We start from the raw sequence: 25,928 nt of genomic DNA on the forward strand, positions 1-25,928 counted from the left end.
TATATATATATATATATATATATATATAGCGAGAGAGAGAGTGTTTTTGCTCAAAGAACAAACTTATATATTTACCTGATAGATGATGTTTTCCATGAAAGTACTAACACTGATTTTCACTGCCAGAGAATGCCAAATTTTATATTCCAGTGAAGGAAATTCAGAAAATACATCAAAAGCTTCAAACAGCGTATCAGTTGAAATAAAACAGGTCTAAAGAAAATAAATCAATATTAGGTGGAGTGATGGCAAAATTTACCTGAACAGATTTAGATTTCTATTGTAAAACATTGACAAACAATATATATACACTGTATAGTAGTTTTGGGTGTTTATTTTTATTGGTACCTGTATGTCACTGGTTGTGACATACCATAACTAACACAAATAGTTTTGTGATATGACCATTTAAACATGAATCATCTGCCTTGTAGACCTGTTTCAATCTTTAGGATGTGGAATACATGACTACCGATACTGTGTAAAATAATACAACATTTAAATACTAAACAGATTACAGTAAATTTGACTATATATTTTCAAAGTGTAGCCCAACCAGACTAGCAAAGGTATATTTGGGTGAAGAGTTCTCAGCTGAAAGGCCTCTCACCTGAGTTGCAGTTTCACAAGTGACTGTGATTTCCATTCTCTGCTGTGTCAAGCAGTTCAGATCTCCAAGAATGGCACCACTGCTCCTGTAATCAGTAAGTCTAGACATCTCTGCTGAATCAGAGGCCAGGGCTAGCTTCTTAGTCCCAAGGTATGGGCTAGTACCATGAACCTATTCAATAAATTATGCACAATTGAACATGATCATTAAATATGGTATACAGTTATAGCCAAAAGTTTACATACCCCAATGGAAATTTATAATTTCTAGAAATTACTCGAAAACAAAGAATTTTAGGAAAAATCTTTTTATAGCAAAAGTTTTGCTTTTGTGGATGAGAAAAAAAGTTACAAGAAATAGATTTATTTCAGCAATTTGTTTGCAACCTTGATTTTATTCATTAACCATTCTGAAGTAGATTTTGATGTGTGCTTTGGATAGTTGTTATGTTGGAACGTCCAGTTGCGCTTTAAACCAAGTTTTGTAGTGGAGGGTTTTAGATGATTGGCCAATATCTTTTGGTATGCTATGGAATCCATTTTACCATGTATTGGAACTAAATTTCCTGTGCCATTATAGTAAAAACAGCCCCATAGAAGGATATTACCACCTCCATGCTTGACAGTAGGTATGGTGTTCTTTTCTTTGTATGCCTCACCAGACTTTCTCCAAACGTAACGACTATTAGCATGACCAAATAGCAGATTTTTGTTTCATCACTCCACAAAACCTTTGACCAGAACTCATATCCATCATTCAAATGCCGTTTTGCAAACTTTAAGCGATTTGTCCATGTGACATTTTCCCAAGAGTGGCTTTTCCCTTGGCATATGACCATTGAAACCTTCACCATGCAATACTCGACCTGTGGTTGAATTGGAAACCCCAGTCCCACTTGCAGCCAGTTCACTTTGAATACCTTTGGCAGTCAATCTCAGATTGTTTTTAACCTTCCTCACAATTCTTCTATTTGTTCTTGGTGAAAGAACCTTCTTTCTTCCAGAGCGAGGGAGTGTTGTGACAGTACCATGAGTCTTGTACTTCTTGATAATAGAAACAATAGTTGAAATTGGGATACTCAAATCCTTGGAGATCTATTTGTATCCTTCTCCAGCTTTATGACAATAAATAATTTTCTGCCTAAGGTCTTCAGATAACTCTTTTACTTTTTCCCATATTGACTTCTTGGCAATGACAGCAATCATCCTATGCCAAACCCTTTTATACTCTCTAAGAATGTTCACCCACAATCCAGCATTTTCTAGACTTTTTCTAGACTAGAATTAGGTTCTGCATTATCATATTGAAATTTCTAGTACATTGTAGACAATACTGTCATAGCGTCAATGGGTATGAATACTTTTGAATTCGCATTTTTGGACTTTTGCAAAACAATTGCTGAAATAAATAATTAGACATCTATTTCTTGGAACTTTCCTCATACACAAAAGCAAAACTTTTGCTACAAAAGATTTTTCCTAAAAATTCTTTGTTTTCGAGACATTTCTAGAAATTATAAATTTCCATGGGGTATGTAAACTTTTGACTACAACTGTATGTGTTAGCTATAGTTCTAATATTTTCTTACAATCCTTTTTAAACCAATCAAAGCACCAGATTCACAAACATGAACATATTATTTTTGTGTACTGAAAATCAACTGACAAAAATGTACAACTGGCACAAATACATATTTCTAAATAATGGATGATATTAAAATTCTTGTGGAATGAAATTTAATTGTTAATAAAATACAGACTACTCCTTAACAAGCACTGTAACGCAGTGTTAGAAGGCAGTATATTTTCTGCTTTTAACAATATATTTACGTTAAATTAAATTAAATTACGTAATTATGCAAGGTTGACCATGTCTCTTCTGGTACAATAGTGTCCATAGCTAATGCTAAAGAAAATGAGTTTAATTTATTTACTCTATTCACATATAGTAGCCCCTAACCTTTGAGTTAGTGGTCGTATGAGCTGAACAAAATGTTGAAGTTAAAAATCTTCAAATAAATAATTTAAATTAGGGCATTGATCTTGTTTCTTGCTAGTTCTGTAACATTAGTAGTTCCCTTCACAAAAAAATGGCAGTGAATGCTTTGTGATTATGGCCCCAGATCTCTGATGCTGAGAAATAAAGGCTGGATTGATGACAGGCATCTATGTGGCTAATCATCTGAATGCAGAGTGCTCTTGTACAGACCAGCCAGCATTGTAACGAGTGATTATCTGAAAATGATTAGTTTTGTACAAAATAATTGGGAGTAAAGAGCCAATTAGTCAGCTTTTAAAATGAAGGTCAGCAAAGGTACCTGAAATACAGTCCCATCAAGTTACCACAATAATGTTAGATTATCCTGCATCTGAGATGGAGGTAATTAGTTTCAAAGCGTGCTAACAAAGGGGGGTTGCCATCAGGACTGAGAGTTGCTTAAAACAAATAGGAATTCTTTGGAGAGATTATCTCTAAAAAAGATTGCAGTGATTTTAAACAGACATGAGCCTCTTTAAATAATGATCAGAATTGGTGATGACATTAGTAGCATACTGTATGACTAATCACTTGAAATCCTGACTGTCATTTAGCCTTATTAGTTCAAGCAACCTGATTTCCAGATGGTATTCTGTTAATTAATATAAGCAGCTTCTTCACAGAACAAGTATGCTACATTTGAAACAGGGTGCACAACTCAAAAGTGCAACAGAACCCACCTTTGCTTAATCATCCATCTCTGAAACACTTAGTTATAACCTCATTGTGTAGAGAAAGGAAATGTGACTTTTTCATATCTGATTATTAAAACCTAAAAGCATAAGTGATTAATTGGTGAGGGGTTTTTATGTTTTTTATGAGCCTATTGATGATGGAGTGGGGAAAAAAACATATAAAGTCTTTTAAGTTAATTTTTTCTTACCACAGGTTTTATGGAAATGTTTTTATTTTTAACATTCTATAAAATATGCTTCTTAACAAAATCCAGGCATATCCATGATTAAATACTGGAAAAGTTTGCTGTGATACTTAATTGAATCAGGACTTTTTCCACATCCCTGAGAGTCGATCACAGAAATTCAAAGTGTGTTCAGTAGACCGATTTAAATCAAGCCCTGGACTAAAAACTTCTAATCTTCTATACTTGGGTGCTATGATGTCCAATAATGCATTTGCCATAGCACATGTCAAGATATAGATTGTTACCCCTTAGGGCTGAACTGGGTTCAGGCTTCAGTTCTGAACCAGAATCAGAATAGTTTGGATAAATGTTTATAACGTCTAGTTATTACAGTAACTGATTAGTCATGCTTCAAGCTTTGTTATAGAACAAAATATCTGGATGACAGCAGTATTCTTTTCTCGCTTGTGATGAGAATCCTTTGATCTTAGTTGAAATAGTCCTAGTATAGCTTTGACGTGGGGACAAATTTGAAGACCAAAACTGTGATAATAGAGCTTTAAGACTTATAGTTCACAAAATTGGTTTGATATTTGTAAGAGCTGTTTCTGAAAAGAAAAATCCTGTAAATGTATTACGTACAGTAAATGCTACAAAACCTATTTTCTGTAGCAACGCAGGAAGATAAGAAACCTTATATAGTAATTCTGATCTCACAAAGACAGTTTTTTTTTGCTAAGGTCTTACTGACATACATCATAAGGGGCACTGTCATTTGTTGATTTTTTTTTTGTTTAGCTCAACATAAAAACATACATGCACCGTTTTTCACCCAAATTACATACCAGAATTTAACATGAACCAAAACGTTAACTACATTACCAAGTATCTGTACTTAAACTGCAGCTGGTATGGTTTCACAATGCTTACAGAAGTCAAAGTAAAGAAAAAGAAAATTAACATCCAAATACTGCAATTAAAGTTTCAGCTCACAAAGCAAGGAAAATGTCACGGCAGAGGAGGTTATTTTCTCCCTACATTTGAAAATAATTCATAATTACAGTGTCACGTAGTAATGTACTGAAATTGCTAATGCGGTGTTCCTGCGTAAATAGGCCTTTCCATTATAAAGAACATTCAAGTGGCTAATCAAATGCAATTTGGCCGTATTAATAAGGGTGACTAAATACTTAGTAGTGGGGTACTCTCTTGCAAAGGCCTTGGAGTATCAATGTGTAACATGCTTAATGCTAGAATATGAATTTAATGATTACAGGTGTGTACTTGAGTCTAGGGAAATCAGAAGCAGCTGGAGTCATTAGAAATAAATATTTCTGCAACAGATATATAGATAGATATACTGACACTTTATATCAGACCTGTAAAACAACCATGTTTTCATGAACATTACTTTTAATGTTATCATTGCTTGTGATCCAATTGACAATGCTTTTATGAATGTTATTTCACCAAGTTTTCAATGGGGATTGGAGACTGTGTGGTCCAGTGGTTAAAGAAAAGGGCTTGTAATTAGGAGGTCCCCAGTTCAATCCCACCTCAGTCACTGACTCATTGTGTGACCCTGAGCAAGTCACTTAACCTCCTTGTGCTCCGTCTTTCAGGTGAAACGTAGTTGTACGTGACTCTGCAGCTGATGCATAGTTCACACACCCTAGTTTCTGTAAGTTGCCTTGGATAAAGGTGTCTGCTAAATAAACAAATAATAATTGTTTGCACATGATTATTGGCACTCAGAATAATAATGTCTTACGTATGCATATTTTAGTTGATTCATAAGTATTTGTTCCAGATCAGGAGGTAAGTTTTTCAAAATAAAGAAATAGGTTTGTTTAGTATCAGGAAACCACAGTCACTGTTGCTATCTAATGGATAACTGTGACATCATGTCTGTGACACCACTTTGTTAAAACTGTTTAATAACTGTAATGTAAATTGAAACTACATGCATATTTTATTCCATTTTGTTTGGCGTACGGACAAATTCACATGTTTTGACTTCTATATTAATATTTATGGTGTTGGCAATGCCCATCAGGAAGAAAGTTAAAGGGTAATGGTTGTTATGTTAATTACCATGTTGACATTGTGTCACATGTTTTTCTTTTAATTGAATATGTCACTAATGCACAAGAGCAGAATGCTCTGACTCTACTGTTAGAGTTACATCATTGAAAGGCCTTCTAGCAATACCTCATAAGTGGGATAAAATAATTTTTACTACTAACTATACTGCTGAACTACAGAACTGGGTTTCCCAGCTAGTATAATCATGAATCTCCTACTGTTTTTGAAGGTGATTTTTGTCTATGTTTAGATAATAAGTTATTCATTAACAATGTATTTGCTCTGAAAATAGTCTGGGGTATAGTCTTTGCCAGCAGAATTTCTGCAGCATTCCAGATTTTTGTTATCTAATGTAAAGTTATCTTGGGATCATCTGTATTTTAAAATCAATAGAGCTGTTAAAGAGGTTTAGCTTGTCCCATTACTGGTCAAATGAAAATGAAAGACTGGGATTTTGGGCAATAACCTTTAAACTTAATGTAATGTACAGTAAAAACACTGCTGGTGGAAAATATATATTATTTTAAGATGTGCACAGAACATATTGTGAGGCTAAACAAATCAATTAGTTATGATTTATATTTTATTTTAATAAAGCCTTCCTGTTCATTATTTTACAAGCTATAACACAACAGGCACTTTACACAACCAAATTAAGTGTGTGTCACAACAGTCAAATGTTAGCGATGACTAAAGGATGCTGCATATTAAAACTAAGCTTTGACCTTTTACTTTTGAAATTCCTAATATACAGAAAACAGAAAACATTGAATAGCATTTACTGTTCAAAATAATAATTGAAAAAGCTGCTTGGAGAAAAAACAGATCAGCTGATGTAGGTATTCTTATTCGATTAGCAATAGGCGTAATCTGATTTCAAACTTATTAAATTACACAAAATGGCAGTATGGGGGTGAGTAAAGGTGGATCAGTAGCTTTATCTGTATTATAATTAATTTCTTTAAAAAAATGAATCTAATCAATAGTTACTTGATTTTTGGGAGAAAAAAAGATTTGCTTGCAAATTTATTGAAACAGATTTACCGGTCACTTTTTAATTTATAAAATATTGAGTAATGTTTGTGTTCGTACTGAACAAATAATTGAACATTTTTAAACAGACACTTGCTGATTATTAAGCAGGGCAGGGTAGAGCAACGTACCCCCTTTCCTGGTTCCTAAATCTACAGTAGAATCCCTTGTTAAACACACACTTGTGCTGACACACTTTCTCGTCAGAGAAGTATAAACCTTCATCTAAAGTTTTGTCGGTTCAGAGAGAATTCAGAGATCTCCCAGTGTGACCCGTTTTAGTGGAACTGCATTTTATCTTGACTGCTGCTATGAGACTTTACTCTCTCACAGCTCCCAGTGGCTGGGATCCACATCTGCGTGAAGTGTTGTATTTAAACTAACTTTACTAATGTCCTGCCACTATACAGTACTCATTAAGGTAGCTCTAAACCACAAAACCTGATTTAAGGCAATTCCCATTCTACTCCCCGTGGCATTTTCATTCTATGGAAGAACACAAATAGATCAGTCTCTTGACTATGTGATCTTATTGTGCAACAAATGGGATTGACTTCAGCTTAATTAGAGATATTGTAAGTGATTGACTCATATCCACCAAGTAATACCAGTTTACAATAAGTTCAGATCAGTTGCATTAAAAGCTGTGTGCTGTCATGCAGGCTCTAATTGGACAAAATTGTGGCCCATATTTAGGTTGGAAAAGATAATTACACAGGGCATACAATGGTGCCTGACTCAGCATTGAAGGATGCCAGTCCAAATTCTTAAAGGAATTATACCTTGTAATGTGCATTATGGGAACCAGTGGGCAGGAAAAAGAGATTACAGGAAAGGTATTATATCGAGGTCCAGCTCTGGTAAAGACACGTATTCCATCTCAGGCCCTGACACCATTCAGGAAGTATTATGGGTGTGTGTATTGTCAATAATAATACCCGCTTTGGAACCAAAGTCATATCAGACATATTTAATGCAGTTATATAACCCTTCATTCTTACCATAGTCCACAAGAGGGTTAACAGAAAAGTGGGATATCAAATTGATGTATGACTCAATTATAAACTTCAGCTACATGCTTTATTTTAGGCGTAAGGCAACAATGATTTCTTTTTTCACAAAATCTTAAATATCTTCCTTGTCCTTGTTTTACATAGCTAAAAGGTGTGACACATCTGCAGACACACAATAATCTACTTTATAATATTGCCTTTCTCATGCTTACCTTCACCATGCCCGAAACAACCAGGTGAATTCCTTGAGGTTCATCTCCTTCACGAATGATGGTATCTCCATAGTCAAAATAAAGAAGCTTCCCTCTGCTCTGGAATATGAAAGTATACATGCAATCATTGCACTTTCATGTATGAAAATATATATATATATATATATATATATATATATATATATATATATATATATATATTAATGTTGATTCTGTAATTTGTGACCTTGGATGAATTACATACCTCTTAACTAGAATGAAATTAAAACAACAAATGTTGTATAATACCTTAACACTATACATTTTACAAGAATGCAATTAAATATTTAGCTTTTAACTTCCTAAATTCAAATATATACTTGTATCTCTGATACATATGCAACATTGTTTTCTTTAGTAAAAAGAATATTTTAAAAGTTGATATATTATTTTAAAGAAAATTACAACTGATTTTCAAGTTTTCTGAAGTGTAATAATACAATCCCTGTCATCAATTTTTCTCTCGTAATACCTTTATAAACTGAATTTGGAGCTTCCCTTTCTCTAACCAAGGCACGTTCACTAAAAGCTCTTCAGCAGTTGGTGGTGGTATAGCTGGTGGAAACTTTATCAGCTGCTTCATTTTTATTTCAATCATCTGTTCAAGGAAGAACATACTGCAGATATTAAATAACACTGACATTACTAATGAGCTATATCAAATAAAAATAAAACTATTTTCCTGGAATTCACACTAATTACTACAATCTTTAGAATGTCTTCATTACACTAGAAATACAAGGAATTACAAGAAAATGACCAGCAGGGGTAATGGGTAATTTGCACAGCAAGGTTTGTAGGAATAATTCAATAATTGATAATTTAATGTTTATCTGGGTTGATTAGTTCTCTTATTAATAATATTTAATTGAAGTGTTACAAAGATCGAAGATTTATTATGAACACACATACACGCGCAGACACAAGGAATGTTTAATCAATAGAAGTATTTTATTAAGCACACAAATCAGAAAGTCAGAAAGTAAATCTCTTAGTCTCTAAGCACAAAACACAAGTTCAAAGCTCTCACTGCACTCATGCTGGCTAGCAGGCAATTGAAATTTGACACCACATATCTCCTTACACACAACTTCAACAGCAAGCAGGCTGTGATGTAGCTAGTACCTTGCTCACACACACGCACCCAGCCTAACTGAAATGATGCAGACAATCTTAGAATACATCACATTAAGGTTATTAATGGTATATAGATTAAGTATATGGCAAGTTTACTTTTAACCAAATTCTTCATAGAACAATATGAGGTAGATTACTTATAGTTACTTCATCAAGTTTCACTAAAAGTTAATTCACACGCAAAATGTGCAAACTAAATAATTAACAGTTTAATTCTATGTGAATGTGTTAGAATTAATTAAATTTAGTTCCATGAAAGGAAAATGCAACTGGAATTACACCCAACGGTTCCTTGAAGCTTAGACCTTTGGTCCGCTGGTTTGGAAACTCAATCTGTTGAAGTGTCCAGTACAAAAACTCTCCTCTTAGCAACAAAGTCTTCAATCCTACCTTGGATCAAACTCAGCAACAAAGCTTTCAATTCTCGATAGAATCAACAAACAACTGCAACAAAGTCTTCAGTCCTCGGTATAGGATCCACAACAGCGCACATCCGTTCTGTCCTCTTCTCTGAATCTTTTAGCTACGCAGGTAGCAGGGCACAGTTTCTTTTGGATGCTGTGGTTTTAGGTGTACAGCAGACCCAGACTGGTTTGTCTGATAACAGTCGCTGTAAGTTTTACGGCAGTCCTCCAGCCGAGCCTCAGTCTCGTTGCTTGTGGTCGTTGACTCGCTTGCAGCTTGCTTCCTCCTCGTGGGTCCGTTTTCAGGCAGAGTCCCGTCTTGATTCCGTTTTTATGTTCCGGAGTTGCAGTTTTGCTTAGCAGAGTGACCGCACCTTGTTTAGCATTCGATGTGGAGTGCAAAATGTTTAGTTTTGCTTGAATATTTATAGTCTTTTTCACTCTGCTAAATAGCCATTTTACCATAGGCCCCCTTCTCAAGATACAGTTTAATTAATGAATCCTGTTACATTTCTAAAACACGTTCATGTATTATTATCATATTCAGGGAATATGTCCCACAGGTTCCTGAAAATACTGAAAAAAAAGAAACAATCAAAACTGAACTTGCCAGTCGCTAGATTCCTCTGTGCAGCAAGGTAGTGGGTAGAGTCAGCAACAAACTGCTACTATTGCTTTTTGTAAGCTTAACTTAACAATGCATGTTTAAATATTTAGGTCCCAGTTGAAACAATAACCTGAGCTGTTGATATTATTATATGTGTGTACACTTCCCTTTGGCTATTCTTCTAAACTCACATGGTTTCATAAGTATTAAATATTGCTAAGGACATCACAGAAATGCTGGAATAAGAGGAGAGTGAAAAGATGATGGTTAAAAATCTGTTTTTGCTTACTGAGGTCATGTATTTCTCCATATCACAAAGCATAGGTTTACCTACAGCATTCTTTGACAAACCTGGGTTTTACAATTTTACAGCCTCAAAGATTAAAAATACATATATAATAATACTTCAGTAGTTACGTGATGATTTGTAACTAATTACCTTAATTGGTTTAATTGTGTTCAGAGACTGATTAAACAGCAGGAGTCCAGTAGTTCTAACAAAGACATGCGTTTTGACTTCATACCAGGCCCTGTGCTGGAACAAAAGCAAAGTAATGTAGAGCGCACTGTACCTTTTCAAGCTTTAAAGCCTCATTGTCATCAAGGAGCCCTCCAGACATGAGAGCATGAATAGTGTCTCTCTCGCTGTTCAGAACTGTTCTGATTGCCTGCCTGGTTTTAACAGAGATGGCAATTCCTGGATGGTCTCGCTGCAGCAGCCCTAGAAAATAAAGAACAACCATTTTTAACAGCAAAACCTACCATGATTTCCTCTAATCAGCTGTCACTTGTAACCCTTGTAATCTATTGCCCTGTAAGTAAATAGTAATATATTAAAGGGACATTGATGGATTTATGTTGTAAAATTTGAGACATGTACTTCATGTGTCACAGCAACATATGCTACTGAAATGCTACACTGGAATCCATTTTAATGTACAGCTCTGGCCAAAAGTTTTACATCACCCTATAGAATGAGCTCATTTTGCTTCAAAAATCTGAATAAAACCTGATGAATAATGTTACGTTAACATATTGAATTACATACCGCTTTGTATTTTTCCATATACTTAACAAAAAACTGACAAAAATTGAAAAATTTGAAATCTAACATGAAATACAGTACTGCTTACGGTAGATTTTTGCAATATCATTTTGTAGTTTCTTCGATTACATTATGTTAAACTAACTAAATTATGCTCATATAGTTTATATTTTTATGTCTCAATCCTAAAATTCTAGGTGATGCAAAGCATTTGGCCATAGTTGTACTTTACATAAGTAAAACAACTAAGCGAAAAACACTGAAGTACCAATTTAATATGTAAAGGTCAGATTTTGAGTTTGGGGGCCATTTAAATGTAATAGACTTTATTACAGGATTACTTCATAGATCACAAAAATGTAATTTGTTTGTCAGATATTCTTGCTCCATACAGCTTTAAAATACCAGAACTTGTTACTGTGAACAGGGTTATCCTGCTATACGTCTTAGGGTTTTTCTTTTTAGGTCAACTTAGCAACATTTCAAATGTCTTTCAGATGAGGTGAGTACATCTATCATGATTGCAAAATTGTATCCAACTGTTCGTCTCTTGTATTCAGAGAGAAGACATTTTATTCCACATGTTGAAATGTGACTGTATTCTCAGTTTTTTAAGGGTTCACAATAGCTTAATTACAAAAAGTCTTTCAAGGACAGTGCAAAGATGAGGCTCCCAGCTACAATAGTGTACTTACAATCTCCATTACTTTTCTGCCTTATTTTCCACTCCTTTCAGCTCTAATGGTTAGCATTCTGCAATCAGTATCCTACTCTTCTTGATGGATGTACATGGAATGATTACTTTACAAAGCACTAAAATAGACATTTTTTTTGTTCTTTTTTGTTTGTTAAAACCTGGGTATGGGACTGCGAAAAGCACAAGTACAAAAGCCAGCACAGAGAGGGACTGACAGATACCCGACTTCACTAAAATCAGAGTGATGTTAACCCTGTTAATGTTGGATACTATTTCCTTAAATATCATTCCATTTTTAAACCACATGTACTCATTTTATTAACACTGCTTTTATAGCACTCAGCATTTGAAAAGTTTTTGGGTTAATATGATGCCTTCTGATTTTCATGTAGCAATTTCTAACTGATCCTACAAGCCCAAAATAAATCCTTGTATAAACCTTGTATCAATGTATTGCACTGTGAATATATGAACATATTCATATATTTAAATAAGCCTTTAAAATAGTACTGACAAAACAGGCAAAATCACTGTATTTTATACCATATTGTATTTGTCTTTTTTGGTAAATCTGTTATAAAAACTTACCAAGTTCTCTGACAGCTTCTTGCCTGTTTTTCTCCAGTATATTTCTTAGTTTCTAAAAGACACATTTGTTAGTGATTACTTTGAACTTCTCTGTTTATGTGAACAGTAGCCCAGAAAAAGTACAAAGTGTACATATAAGTGTACACTGTGTGGTCCAGTGGTTAAAGACACAGGCTTGTAACCAAGAGGTCCCCGGTTCAAATCCCACCTCAACCACTGACTCATTGTGTGACCCTGAGTAAGTCACTTAACCTCCTTGTGCTCCGTCTTTCGGGTGAGACGTAATTGTAAGTGACTCTGCAGCTGATGCATAGTTCACACACCCTAGTCTCTGTAAGTCGCCTTGGATAAAGGCGTCTGCTAAATAAACAAATAATAATCTAACAAAATAAATCAAAACATATCTGCATATATGTGTCTAAGTACCAGTGAACAATATAAGAGTGTATTTTTGGTTTTCCTTCTCATATCATAAATTTAGAGGTCATATCAGAAATGTAAATCCTCAACAGAGTTGTCTTTCTCGTTGACAGTGTTATGCTGCTTTTTTTATCTAAGAAAATGTGCCTTTCCCTTGAACCTGTTGTGTGATAGGCCCCTTGGTGTGTTCTCATTCCACTTGACCATAATGCTCACCACAGTGGTAGGAGAACTTATAAAACCTGTATATAATCTTACCTGGGCAATAGACTTTTCATCAGAAATGTGGTCAACAATCTTGCTTATATCTTCTTCCCCAACAACATATCCTTTTCCAATGTCATAACCAAAGCTTAGTTGTTTGTTTATTTGCTTGTTGAGCAGCTCAATAAGTCTGGGTATCATAATCTGAAAGTAGAGTAGGTGTGGCCATTATTAAACAGTTATATATTTGAGTGTATTATAGACATCAGACTGCGACCCTCACCAGGAGAAGCGGAATGATAATGTATGGATGGATGGATGGATGTAAACATCAGAACAATAAATACAAACTATTGAAAACTATTGAGAACAAACAGATCAAATGCCAGTAATTTAATACATGATATACAGTAATAAGCCTGGGCTACACCAAGGATTAAAACATAACTGCAGGTAATAATATTATATATACTGTGTGTATTTATATGACACACAGACAGCTCTATCTGAACTGTAGATAGGTAGGGAAACATGCAATGAACATACAAGCACATATTCTACAAAGATCCTAAAATATTATCTTAAAAACTGAAACTGACCTTAACCAAACGCAGGGCCCTCGTAAGGCGAAACATTCGAAACACTCTTACAATTTTGATCATGTGTATGTTAAGGTCTGAAAATCCAAAGAGCTGATCAAAAATAATGTCTACAGCAGCCATTGAAATGATAAACAGGTCAAACTGGTTCCAGTGGTTGAAAAGATATGCTCTCCTCATGGCTAGGGCCTTAGCGGGGAAAAAAAAGTTATAGAAAAGTGTTAGAGCCACATAAGAACAACATTTGTACTTCACTATTTAGTGGTTGGAAATATCTAAAATCCAACGCTTTATTCTTATTATTTTTAAGGAGTATCTCATTTCCCCCTATAGACCCTCTTTTCCCCCCAAGCCCAGTGCAGCAGTAGCTTAACAGCGCAACATTATTCACATCACTCACTACAATTTAAAATTGACATTCATCATTGATTGTTGTAACAAGGAAAATGTGAGTTTAATACGTTACTCATTTCTGATCTTAAATATTATTGTAGTGTAAAATACACAAATCCTACAAGTCAATTACAGTGTTGCTGTGTAGTTTTTTGTCTTTTTGGCCATAGCCTGATGTGACAGGGATGCCTGTGGTGATGTTAGACCAGGAAGGAGACAGACTCAGTAATACAGGGTATGAAGCGTTGCTGCGCGTGTTCATTATAAATAAAAAGGTTGAACAGAAAACAAACACTTACACAAAAACAAAATGGCATGATGGCCAAAACAAAACAGTGAACCAAAACAAACAAATATCAAGCTGGTTTAAAATCCAGCACGGGTAGCAATTGTTTAACCTCACATCTCTCGTTCTCATTCCACCTCTGAACACCCAACCCCGAGTGAGCCATCCGTGCCTCTATGCAGCTGTGCCTGGGCTCGATTGCTTATTAAATCATTCAATCAGGCCCAGGCACAGCCTCCACATGAAGTAATTTGGCAGGGAAGGTAATTACACCTTCCCTGCCGACATAAAACACCCATGCACACCAAACATACATTTTCAACACTAATAAAACCACACCCCATGCAACAATACATACATACATACATTTAAATCATAAAACAGAAAAACACAAAATATGCACAAGGGCTCACATGTATTTTCATGATCATGAGTGAATTAAAGAAGGTCTTTACACAGTATAGTTCATCTACTGTCAACACGGTGAATTACCAAAATCCTAAATCATCAAATCATTAAGTAAGCATTGTACACTTTAAACAGATAACTTTGACTTAAGTACCTTAAGTGAAGCCTCCATTAAATAAGACGTAAAGAAAATGTAGTTGGCAAATCTGAGCTCCTGGTCAAGTTCCAAACTTTGTTCAGGAATATACTCCAGTATAATGGGGAACAGATTCAGCAATATTAAGGTATAGATGAAATATTCAAATGTATTACTAAACACAATTTGGTAGCACCTCTTCAAGATGAAGTTTCTGCAATCAACAAAGAACAAGTCAAATTCATCTCAACTCTAGTGCGTGTTACCTCTCAAAAATAACATCAGACCCGAATTACAAACATCTCTGCTGGAAAGCAGTCTTGTTAAAATACATAAGCAAATACACAATCAAAAGATATTTCTATGCACTGAAGACCTATAGGACATGCTGGAAATGTGACTGCATTGTGTGCTCAATGAATCACAGCCAACCAATTAGATGTGAATACTCTGGGTGAACTTTGAAATACTTTTAAATGAACCTTAATTACTTTGATGGTTTCAACTTGTCCACTTTAACATCATACATCCAGTCCTCCAGCTTCCTTCTTAGAAAGACAAAAACACCTTTTAATTCCCAGTATTTCTTCACATCCTTGACAGTCATGAATCTGGAGGAGAAAGACAGGATTGGTGTAAACATTTATAGTGAATGTTTTTAAAAGACTACTTTAAGTTTTAGCATTAACAATCAATATCAATACCATTTGATCCAACAGTATACACATTAAAAAACAATTTAACAAGTTATTCCAGGACTGATAAAAAGTATGTGATACAGTACATCAAACACATTAGGGGTACAATATTTTAATATAGTGTCAGATTTACACAAAGACATTTGGGTAACAACATTACAGGTTAAATACATTTAAAATTCATGCAGGCTTCATATGATATATGAACATTTGTTTTTCTACAACTGAGCACCTGTACCTATAGTTTTTATCATAAAATGATGAGAATAAAAAATAGCAAAAATTACAATCATTTAAAAATAGACCTTTTTTATAATACACACCATGGAAAATGAACATCTAAACCTTTGTTTGGAGATGTAACTTATGTTATCAAGTGTACTACAAACTAAACTGGATTTAATTACATGGGCAGTTCAATTGGTAAGGTTTCAGTTGTTTCAGAGAATGGTAAAATAGGTCAATGTCCTTCAATCCTGAATTGGTAAAAATGTGCTTGTAAATCTGCCCTCTGGAAAAGTACGTTGTGAAGATGATGCTGAGGCTATTTACCTACTGCTTTTTGTTTGTGTGGGTTTCTAGCTGGTCATGTGGGTTCAAGCTATAAATGTGATAACAGTGCAATACCAGTCTAGGTAGACACCATTGAAGAATCCATGTATTTTGCCGTAAACCATTCACCAACCCCCAGCCCCACAAACCAGCACAGGTTTTACATTGGAAGGTCAGAACATAAACACCTTTATAGCATGTTAACAAAGCAACAATACAGCCATTTTAAAGAATCACTTACTTCCCTTTGTAATCAGTTATGTTCTCAGTGGTGCTAATCAGAGTCCTTGCAGCATGTCTGTTTAACATCCCAGAGCTGTACTGCCTCCAGTAACTAGTCTAAAAAAGGCAGAAAGTTAGAAAATATGAAAACTCTGTGCTTTACTTACTTCTTCTATGGGGCTGCCAAATGGCAAGTCACAATGGGATATGATGAATATGATGGCAAATTGCAATGTAGCGAATATCATGCATCTAGTTTTCAAATATGAAAAATATGATCAAGATGCAGACTGAATATATACCTGAGGCATTAAAGTACAACCACCCTCATGATTTCAAATAGGCAAACGAAACATATGCCCCATGTTAAATAAAGTAAGAAAATGAGCCATTGACTACCTTTTGTGCCTTTAGAATACGCATGCGGGCCTCTTCCAGCATATCTTCCATCTCACGTGGGGATGGTTCACATGGGATGCTCTTTTCACAGTCAGGGCATTTGCTTGTTCGAGCTATTGGGGAAAATTCTTCCACGCTGACCTTATTAAAAAAAAAAAACTTAATAAGTTATACTAAATCAGACTGTTAAGTGAATTAATGCATTCAGAAATATGAAAAATGACATTTACCTTTTCGTCTGTTGTATTGTAAGGGTCTGCAATCTTGACTATTTTTTCAGCCATGTTCCAATTTGCGTCGGCAAGAAATCGATCAATTTTCAGCATGGAAAAGGTGTTTTCTTCACTGTCGCGCACTCGCTGGACTGCACTGTACATTGCCATGCGTTTTGGTGCAGAAATATCACACAGACCTGGACAAATAAGAAAAGCATCTCAGCAATCGGATGACCTTGGCACAGTGAAACAGCTTTTACTTGTCATTTGGTAGGATTTGGATTTGGTATGTCATGAAAGCCACATGGACACATACTTTATGTTAGGTTGTGAACAATATTAATATATTAATATAAAATGTAACTTATAACTAAAGCACTTACCTAAAAGTTTGAGTAACCATGTCATTGTAGTAGCATTAATTAGCAGAGTGAGCACTACCATCCCTGATGTATGCAGCAGAATCTAAAAAAATAAATAAATAAATAAAATCATTAATCATCTTGTAAATGTTCTCACTGCTGTTGCTGCTTCCTATTACTACGTATTGTTGCCGTTTGTTTTTTTTTTTGCACAAATACACTACTAAACCATCTTAAAAGAAAAAGTTAATTCTTAACGTCATACTAGTGTGTACTTTTGTCTTGTGACCTTGTTAGTTTTTCATGTTTAGGCATTGAGCCAACAAACAACTATTTCAGCATTTCTATATCCCCATTAAAAAAAAAACAAACAAACCTACTAATTTCTTTGAAGCCTGCATTTGTGCTGTGAAGATATTGTCTTACCTTGTTTTTAACAGTCACTTTATCTAAACCTTCTGATTGAAATGCCATGAGTGCTAAATTTAAGCTGAAAGCTCCTCTGATTCCACTCCAGATAGATACTGATGCCCAACGCCAATTGAATCCATAACCAATACGTGACAGTAACGGGGACAACACTATTATCATTACAAGCCTACAATCAGAAAAAAAAAAAAAAAAACTATTACAAAAAATGTAATTGTTATGAATGAATAATTCATTTATAAGTCTAAAAGGTTTATTTAAACCCACAGTAAATGTTTTTTTTTTTCTTGTGTATTAATTGGTTTGTTGGTGTTCTAATTCTGCCCTAGGTATGTGCAAGTAGTTTGTTTTTTTACTTGAGAATTCTGCTGTATTGTTCTATGCACATAATTACACCAGCTTACAGGAAGACTAACTGGAATTTTAACAAATCCTTAACAGTTGATACACGTATGTGATTTATAATGGCTATTATACAGTATAAAGATAAAAAAACACAACAGCTTACCTTATAATATTTAACGCAAAGTAGAGTACGACAATGTAAAAGCCATCGTTGACTGCCAAGTGTTCAAATGATCTCTCAGCTATTACTACTCCAACAATGATAAAGATCAGAGTGTTTGCCAGGTATGTCAGCATCTCCCAGAAGCTATGAAGACATAGTAAACCATTTTATTACATTTTAAGATAAACCCCCTAAAAACTTTACCCTTTTAGAATTACACTCCTGAAACTGATCTTCACTGTAGACAATATTGACTGTTAAGACGCTATCTTAAACTGGTCTCTCTAATGATATGGCCAGCGGTTAAACCAACATGGCATTAAAACAGATTAAATACCATTAATGGAATTTAACTGAGAGAATTAAAAAAAAAAACATATCCACCAGCACACAATTCCATGCATTTGGAGGACAAATTAAATACTAACCGTAATAAGAACACTTCAATTTCTGGGCTGAAGTTTACTGTATCCAAGAGAAGACCCAACATAGTAACAGAAATGACACCAGACATTCCAAGCCACTCGGCTAAAGAAAAAAAAAAGATTTTCAATTAATTCGATTTAAAAAGGAAAATAACATCAGAAAGGGAACACATGTAAGCACACTACACAATATAATGAGATATGCAGCACATATATGATTCTGACTCATTTGTAATGCTCATGACATCCATGAAATGTATTCTACAATTTACAATGAACTGCAGATAGACTGGTAGAAAGCTTGGTTGGCAGGCACTTCCATACCAAGGACTGATGTAAAGCGTCAGAATGCTTCTGAAGCACAGGGTTCAGTGCAGATTTTCACTCCTGGTAAAATGGAATGGGGCATCATTTACAAAGGTTGCAATTATCTAACTACAGTATTAATGCTTACTGTTTTTTTGGCCTTTGCCAATAATGAGACCCCTTACAAATAGCCAGTTCAATTATTCAATTGACACTAATAGTTTAATTGACGCAAAATGTCCTGTAACCTTACTTTAGATTTGTTATTTAAAAAAAATATTATCCAATATCAATCAAATATTTTAAGGAGTTATTAGTATGACTATTTACCCCATCAACCCTCAATACAAAAGATCTCACCTATGTAAAAGGTAATGTAAGTAATTGCTAGACTCATGGTTATTTCAATCAGTCCATCATTGAAGATATACGATAGCCAAAACATTACAACCTTTGACATTAGAAATCCAAACAGAGGACTCACGAAAATTTTTAAAACCAGTTTTATTGCAAGTTCAGATGCTATAAAGGAAGGAAGAAGAAAAAAAACAAGAAATGAATCAAATAATTCCTTCATGATTTATACTGATTTAAACATTGAAAATAGATACTATAAATGTCCTACCTATAATATCATAAGGATCAATAGCAAGATCTCGGAAGATTTCAAACATAATGATAGAGGTGCCATCATTAAACAGAGATTCTCCTTCAATTAAAAGAGTTAGGGCTTTTGCAGACCCTAAATTGTATGGGGAAATCATTATTCATAGAAATAACTGATATATCAGATAAACAAGCATGCTCCAAGGAAACATGGTCCTTGCTACTGTTTAGGCCTATATTTTTTCATCAACGTATATACTGTATATGGTTTGGTCACTTTATTAGTACAAATTTGGATTAATGAAAAGTAGCTTCATCACATGACCATGGTCAAGTAGTGACAGATACTCATGCTAGGTTTTAAACAGAATTATTTAAACATTTTTATATGACATGCCTTAGTTTTATATTAAAGTGTGTTGCACAGGGTAGAGAAAACATAGTTCTACATTTAATAGTGGAATGCAGGCAGGAGACAGTTTCTTAAAAGAGGTTTTCTTTTCTTGGCTGGTGTTTTGTATTTGACAGGGTACCTACCTATGTTTCTTAGTAAAGACACAGATATGATTGGGTCTGTGGGACTGACTATGGCTGCAAACATCATGGCAGTATACCAGTCCCAGTTGTAGGTGTAAACTTTAACAGCTAACACTGCAGTTAAAGTACAGTTAATCAAAAATCCTGGGATAGATAGCAATGCCACCTGTCACTCAAACAGAAAACCTTGTTACAACGTGTACGTTATACCTGTCTTGACAGTCACTATTGCAAAAATGGTTTGGAGTAAAATGAAGAACTATTGTGACAAACCAAGAGATAACCACGAGTAGGGGTAAAATGGGCAACAGATGCTGCATTTATCATTGTGGTTTTAAAGTTAAAAGCATCACATGACATGAGTAAACTGAAGACAGGGCAAGCACTTCACGGTCCACAGCCTTTAGGGAGCAATACAATAGATGGCAGTTGAAGCTACACTGTATTCTTTAAGGATATATAGTAGGTAGTTAATTAGGCACTGTACCTTACCTGTAACAGTGATTTCCAAAATATATGAGATTCGATTTCAAAAGCTGTACTAAATATTAACACTGGCATAAATGCATGGATTAGTAGGACAGGGTCAATATTGGCCATTTCCTTAGTGTATTGTTTAACCTGAAAGTAAATAAATAATAAAGAAACATAAATAAATATGATAGCTAGCTCTTGTGGACCACTCACTGTGATCATTTATTATTATTATTATTATTATTATTATTATTATTATTATTGCATTTTGCATACAAATCATTTATAATTTACATAGTAGAACTTTGCCAAAGGTATAATAAAGGTTGAGCACTTGAGTAGAGTGTTTCTTATTGTAGATTGCCAAACTTAAAATTATTTATTAATTAAACTATCAATGGAATGGACTGCAACAACAGGCAACAAACCGCACAGCTGTAGCACATTTTGTAAGACATTATATGAGGATGCAAAAGTAAGGGCCATTGTGGGTTGAAATAGGAGAATCAGTGTTTCTAACTGTTGGTGAACAGTGGCTAAGGCGTTGTCTAAGAGAAACCATTTTGGCAAAGCGAGTTTATTTGTTTTACTCGAAGACGTGGAACGCCACAAGGACCTACTGTTCGCAAAACTTGGCGGCCTTGTAACGTGTACTGCAAAGAAGGTTCAATGGACTGAAATTGCTGCTAAAATGAGTGCTACAAGTGACGGGAGGGCCATATCCTAGGAACAGGCTAAGAAAAAATGGTCTGCTTATGCAAGCCTCACGAGAAGAAAGCCGTGTGTAGCCGTGTGTAGCTGCAGAAATAAAACGCCTGGAAGTGGGGGAAAAAAATTCTACAGCTGCTGGCTACCCAGACCTTGATGTGGATGCTTGTGTAGTCTAACCCCTCTATTCCGGCATCTGTTGGAGTTCCACCCATGCCTTGGCAGGTATATTTAGTGCAACCTCTGTTGTATGTGTAATTGCATTTCTTTCCCAAGATGCCTTCCTCCATGACTGTTTTCAAGAAGGACCCAATTAAATAAAAACTATTTTTTTTATATATCTATTGATTTCTTCTTATTACTACTATTAATGTGTAAAGGCTTGTGATAAATAAAGCAGCCTCCACATAGGAAGTATTTTTTGAGTGATTTATTTTGCACATTACCAACATACTATACATGTGCCTTTTTTCTTTATCTGTCAGAATTAGTGAATCCCGCACTTGGTTGTTCTTCTCCTTGAGGTAGCTGGTTGTCTTCAGGGTTGGCGAAGTTGGTGAACTGGCATACTGCGCAATATTATGTATTATGTGTTAAAATGATTATTTTAACACATTTTTCTGGAGCATACTGTAGAGCACCTATAGAGTTGTAGCCTTTCCGACACACATAATGATATTCATCCACACTTGGTGCTTTTTTTTGAATATGTGTGCCATCCACAGCTCCAATCACATTGTGGAAACCACAGATGGAACGAAAACCTTCCTTGATTGACTGTAATTCCCGTACAGTGGGCCAAGTAATGTAGTCAGAAGCGTGATTTATCAGAGCAGTAGTAACCAATGGAATGACATACTGATGCCTTGCTCAGTGCCAACGTATCGCCCAATACATTCTGGAAGGAACCGCTGGCAAGAAAACATACTGTAACCACACTTGCATTTCTGTAGACAGTGCATGATATCTCTTTGTTTGTCTTCTTACATGTGGCTCAAGTGAGGTAAAAATGTCCTTGATGTCCTCCCTCTTTAAACGGTACTTTGCAATTATTTCCTCATTAGATAGCTTGTCAAAGATTTGACACACCTGACTGTTACTGTGCGCTGATGTTCCAAGTCTGTAATTCTCTCGCTCTGTTTAGTAGATATACAGCATGCATCAGAGACACCATTTGTTTAGCAACCATACGCAAGAAACACGAGAAAACTAGGTGAGATTGACCTTTTGTATTTATATAATGACAAATTTGGTGGTGATAAATTACAAATGTTTTTACAAATGAGTGGTGTGAGTGTTGGTATATGGAAACACAACTTTTTTTGTAGTTGCAGCTTATGATATTGTATTTGCCAGAGACACATTTGTATGTGTATATAGAAACAGGACCCAGATTTCCACCCTTTTAACAATTATTGAGCCAGTAAATACTTGTTATAGGATAGCGATGTCTACTGATACAGTTAATTTTTTTCAAAAGTTTTTGTATGGCAGCTTCTAAGGTATTCTGAAATATGTTGCTACATTTGCCTGCATACAAAGGTATTTATAACATTAAAGGAACAGATGATGTTCACATCACCCACAAGGACATGATCATTTCCCTAAACATATTCTTTTTCAACCTAATTAAAGCATTTGTTTTTTTGGAAAATCAGTCTACCTAAGTTAGTCATAGTGCCCTTGGCTTTTGAATCAACAAAATGCTGGTTAAATGAATGGATACATCCCATCATCCACCTCTTTTGATAATTACAGGCAATTTCTTGAATGGTCATAAATGTCACAACCTATATTTACATTTTATTTTGACATTTAATAGGTAGTAAATGATGGCTGATTCATAACAGGATGACACAACTTGGCCTGAGAGTTTTATTATTAAATAAGCAGCTGCTATATGTTTCCGTTTATTAATATCTGACCGAAACATTAAACAAATTACTGTGCAGACATCAGCCGTATCAGAATATCTACAAAACAGCAAGTCTCTGTTTGGTTTTAATTAAGGTGTTTACCACATAATGTTTCAAAAATGTATTTTTCAAATTTAAAAGTTGTAATCAGCTTTTTAAGTTTTTGTCCTACAAAACGTTATCAGTATCACACTATTTGGAAACAAAGCAAAGTTAACATTTTAGTTTTGCTTCTGAGCTACAGAGTTACAGTAAAGTTAAATATGGACAAATATAGTAGTCACTTAGGAAATCATATCTGAGTATTTGTAAACAATTTACTATATCTAATTACTTTCTTTTTAAACTGCCAACCACTATGACTTCCAGCCTTGAAATTGACCTTAACCAGGAATCTCCCTACCCTGGTCTTGAACTCAACCCTGCTAAAACTTACATTGATACTGGAACATACCTCATCATATTTAATACTTCCCAATATGATTCCAAACATTGACACAAGAACGGTGTAAGGCAGTTTAACTTTCTTTTCAAGGGACCTGAAGAGAGCTAGGAAGGGAAAAAAAACATAAAATTGAACATATTTTTTTAAGTTTAGGTTGCTTTTTATAAAATGATTTTTTTTGTTGTTGTTAAAAACAAGTCTAGATCATGTGTACATAATACTGAGTCGAACCCTGTACAAACAACCAAGCTCTGCCACGTTTTAATTTGGAAGAAATCATGTATTTATAAACAAATTGACTTGTGAGGCACAAAATCTGTTTTATTATTTACCTATTGTTTTAAATACCCTTATGTAAATAAAACAAAATTTACAAACAACCTTAATTGTTGCAGTAGACACCTGCCTCAAAATGTAATGCCTTTGTGCCAACAAGATGCTTTATAAATTAATTTACATTAATATGTCCTTTTTATTCCGTTGGTAATGTTAAAACGCCATTTATATTCAGTTTGACATACATATGCAGCATAAAATACAGTAAAAAAAACATACCTCCAATGATACAGGATCCGAATATAAAAAGAATGATATGTGGAAGATTGTGTCCAAGAATAACAAGCTCCCTTGAATGTTCACTAATATTATTACCAACCCTTGGAAACGGTTGATTTTCCAGGAAAACTTCATATAGTCTTAAACTCATCTTCTCGCTCTAAAAAATAATTAAAAGTTTCCTACTAAATAAAATTTGGGCCGAATTTTACAGTTAGTTCAGCGAAATAGAACGATTAACAGCGCCCACCGCACCAGTGAAAATCAATTAAATCTACGATACCATCGCCTGTAGATTTATGTTAATTTTAACCTATTTCGTCAAAATGCTGATACTGCTACCGTAGTGTGTGTGTGTGTGTGTTTTTTTTTTTTAAAGAAAACAATCACGCATAGTAGAATGTAAATAAATACATACAATAATAATTTCTAAATGATATGAACACCCCTTCTATCCTCGTTTCGTGTTGCTGAAAACGTCATCAGAATTTTTGTTCAAACTGATGCCAACTGTCACCTCACTCACCAGCTCTTCATCAGAAATTTAGTGGAAGCGAGTCAAAGCACGACCAAAAGTAAACGGACATTCTGTAAAATGTATATTTATTTTATAATTTTGGAAGAAATCATACGCCGGGCGATTTTCTGTGGTAGGTTATATGCCACTTTAAAAACCTTGCTATTATTTCTTTTTTATATTGTTTAAGTATTATTTTTATTTTTTTTAGTTATATTAACTTCAAACAGCGAAGCAAAATACGCATACACAGCTATTTCAACGTCATTGTCTTTATGCTTCAAGACCCTACAACCAAGCAAACTGTTATTATTATTTTTTTTTTTTTTTGGGGGGGGGGGGGGGGGGGGGGGGGACATGTTTACAACCCCGTTGAGCACACCCGGTGTGGGAGGGTTCATTTGAAACTTAGGGTAAGAAACACGCATACGAATGCATATGAAGGGATTTTAGGGGACTTTCACTGTTGGGTTTATTCAACACCCACAGACACATCTGAAACAGCAGATTCGTTTTGGGGGTATATGGGGATGGTCATGTATTAAATAATACGTGCCTAATAAAAATAGAGAACCAGCTTGTAATTTTAACGTGCAATGTTATATTTTATCCTTAGGAGCTGGGCAAAGTGCTGTCGAGTATTGCTGGACAGATTGAAAGAACCGCGGGCATGCTCGACGATGGAGTTGGCCACTTACTTGAACACCTGGCACTTTGTGCAGATCGGAGGTTCAGGCAGAAAGGGAGACACTTATGCCAGAAAGCCAAACCGGAAGCGTCACGTGTGTGTCGATGTGAAAGCGAACTGTTGGAAGAGCACGATTCCTGTCATGACAGTGAAAAGCACGAGGGAGAGCTGTGGATTGCACCTGTTTATAAAGACGCGAATATCTGACTCAGAATATCTGAGTCCGATAAAGTCAAAGCTGGCAATCTTATATCTAATAACTATGTACTTAACACAACGCATATAACACAAAGGGACCATATATGTATGTTTTAGCTAAGGTTTTATACATATTGCGATATTATTATTATTCATATATCATGTAAAGAAATATTGAAAAGGTATTGGAAAAAAAGGCAGAGCAACAGGGGTGCAGCACTTTTTGGCCCTTTTCCCAGCCACTCTACACTCCTTGCTTACTAAATATATTGGCATGAATGAATAGATATTCCTATACTTGTCATACACATGCAGCATATTCTAAATTGGGGAAAATTGGCCAGAAATTCCCCA

General features: G+C 35.0%; 1 protein-coding gene across 1 annotated transcript; it reads right to left on the bottom strand.

Moving 5' to 3' along the window:
• Window positions 1–10,016: 10,016 nt before the first annotated feature.
• On the bottom strand, window positions 10,017–24,322 carry LOC117434511 (sodium/hydrogen exchanger 10-like). Its single transcript, XM_059002778.1, has 21 exons — window positions 24,172–24,322; window positions 23,626–23,720; window positions 21,710–21,824; window positions 21,408–21,547; window positions 20,566–20,694; window positions 20,074–20,239; window positions 19,556–19,672; window positions 19,279–19,452; window positions 18,628–18,727; window positions 18,200–18,343; window positions 17,689–17,860; window positions 17,284–17,365; window positions 16,910–17,097; window positions 16,686–16,826; window positions 16,306–16,403; window positions 15,306–15,425; window positions 14,833–15,028; window positions 13,592–13,780; window positions 13,047–13,196; window positions 12,369–12,420; window positions 10,017–10,759 (listed from the first exon to the last, which is right to left on the bottom strand). The coding sequence occupies exons 1-21, from the start codon at window positions 24,320–24,322 to the stop codon at window positions 10,557–10,559; spliced, it is 2,922 nt and encodes a 973-aa protein (XP_058858761.1). The 3' UTR covers window positions 10,017–10,556.
• Window positions 24,323–25,928: the final 1,606 nt, after the last annotated feature.

Source organism: Acipenser ruthenus, chromosome 28 (assembly GCF_902713425.1).
Source record: "Acipenser ruthenus chromosome 28, fAciRut3.2 maternal haplotype, whole genome shotgun sequence".
Lineage (NCBI taxonomy): Eukaryota > Metazoa > Chordata > Actinopteri > Acipenseriformes > Acipenseridae > Acipenser > Acipenser ruthenus.

Coding starts and splice junctions, on each gene's coding strand:
- LOC117434511 (XM_059002778.1), bottom strand. CDS start 24,322: ATGAGTTTAAGACTATATGAAGTTTTCCTGGAAAATCAACCGTTTCCA. Junction 18,344..18,627: donor ATTGAAGTGTTCTTATTACG/GTTAGTATTTAA, acceptor ATGTCTTCATAG/CTTCTGGGAGATGCTGACAT. Junction 17,098..17,283: donor ATGGTTACTCAAACTTTTAG/GTAAGTGCTTTA, acceptor TTATTTGTCCAG/GTCTGTGTGATATTTCTGCA.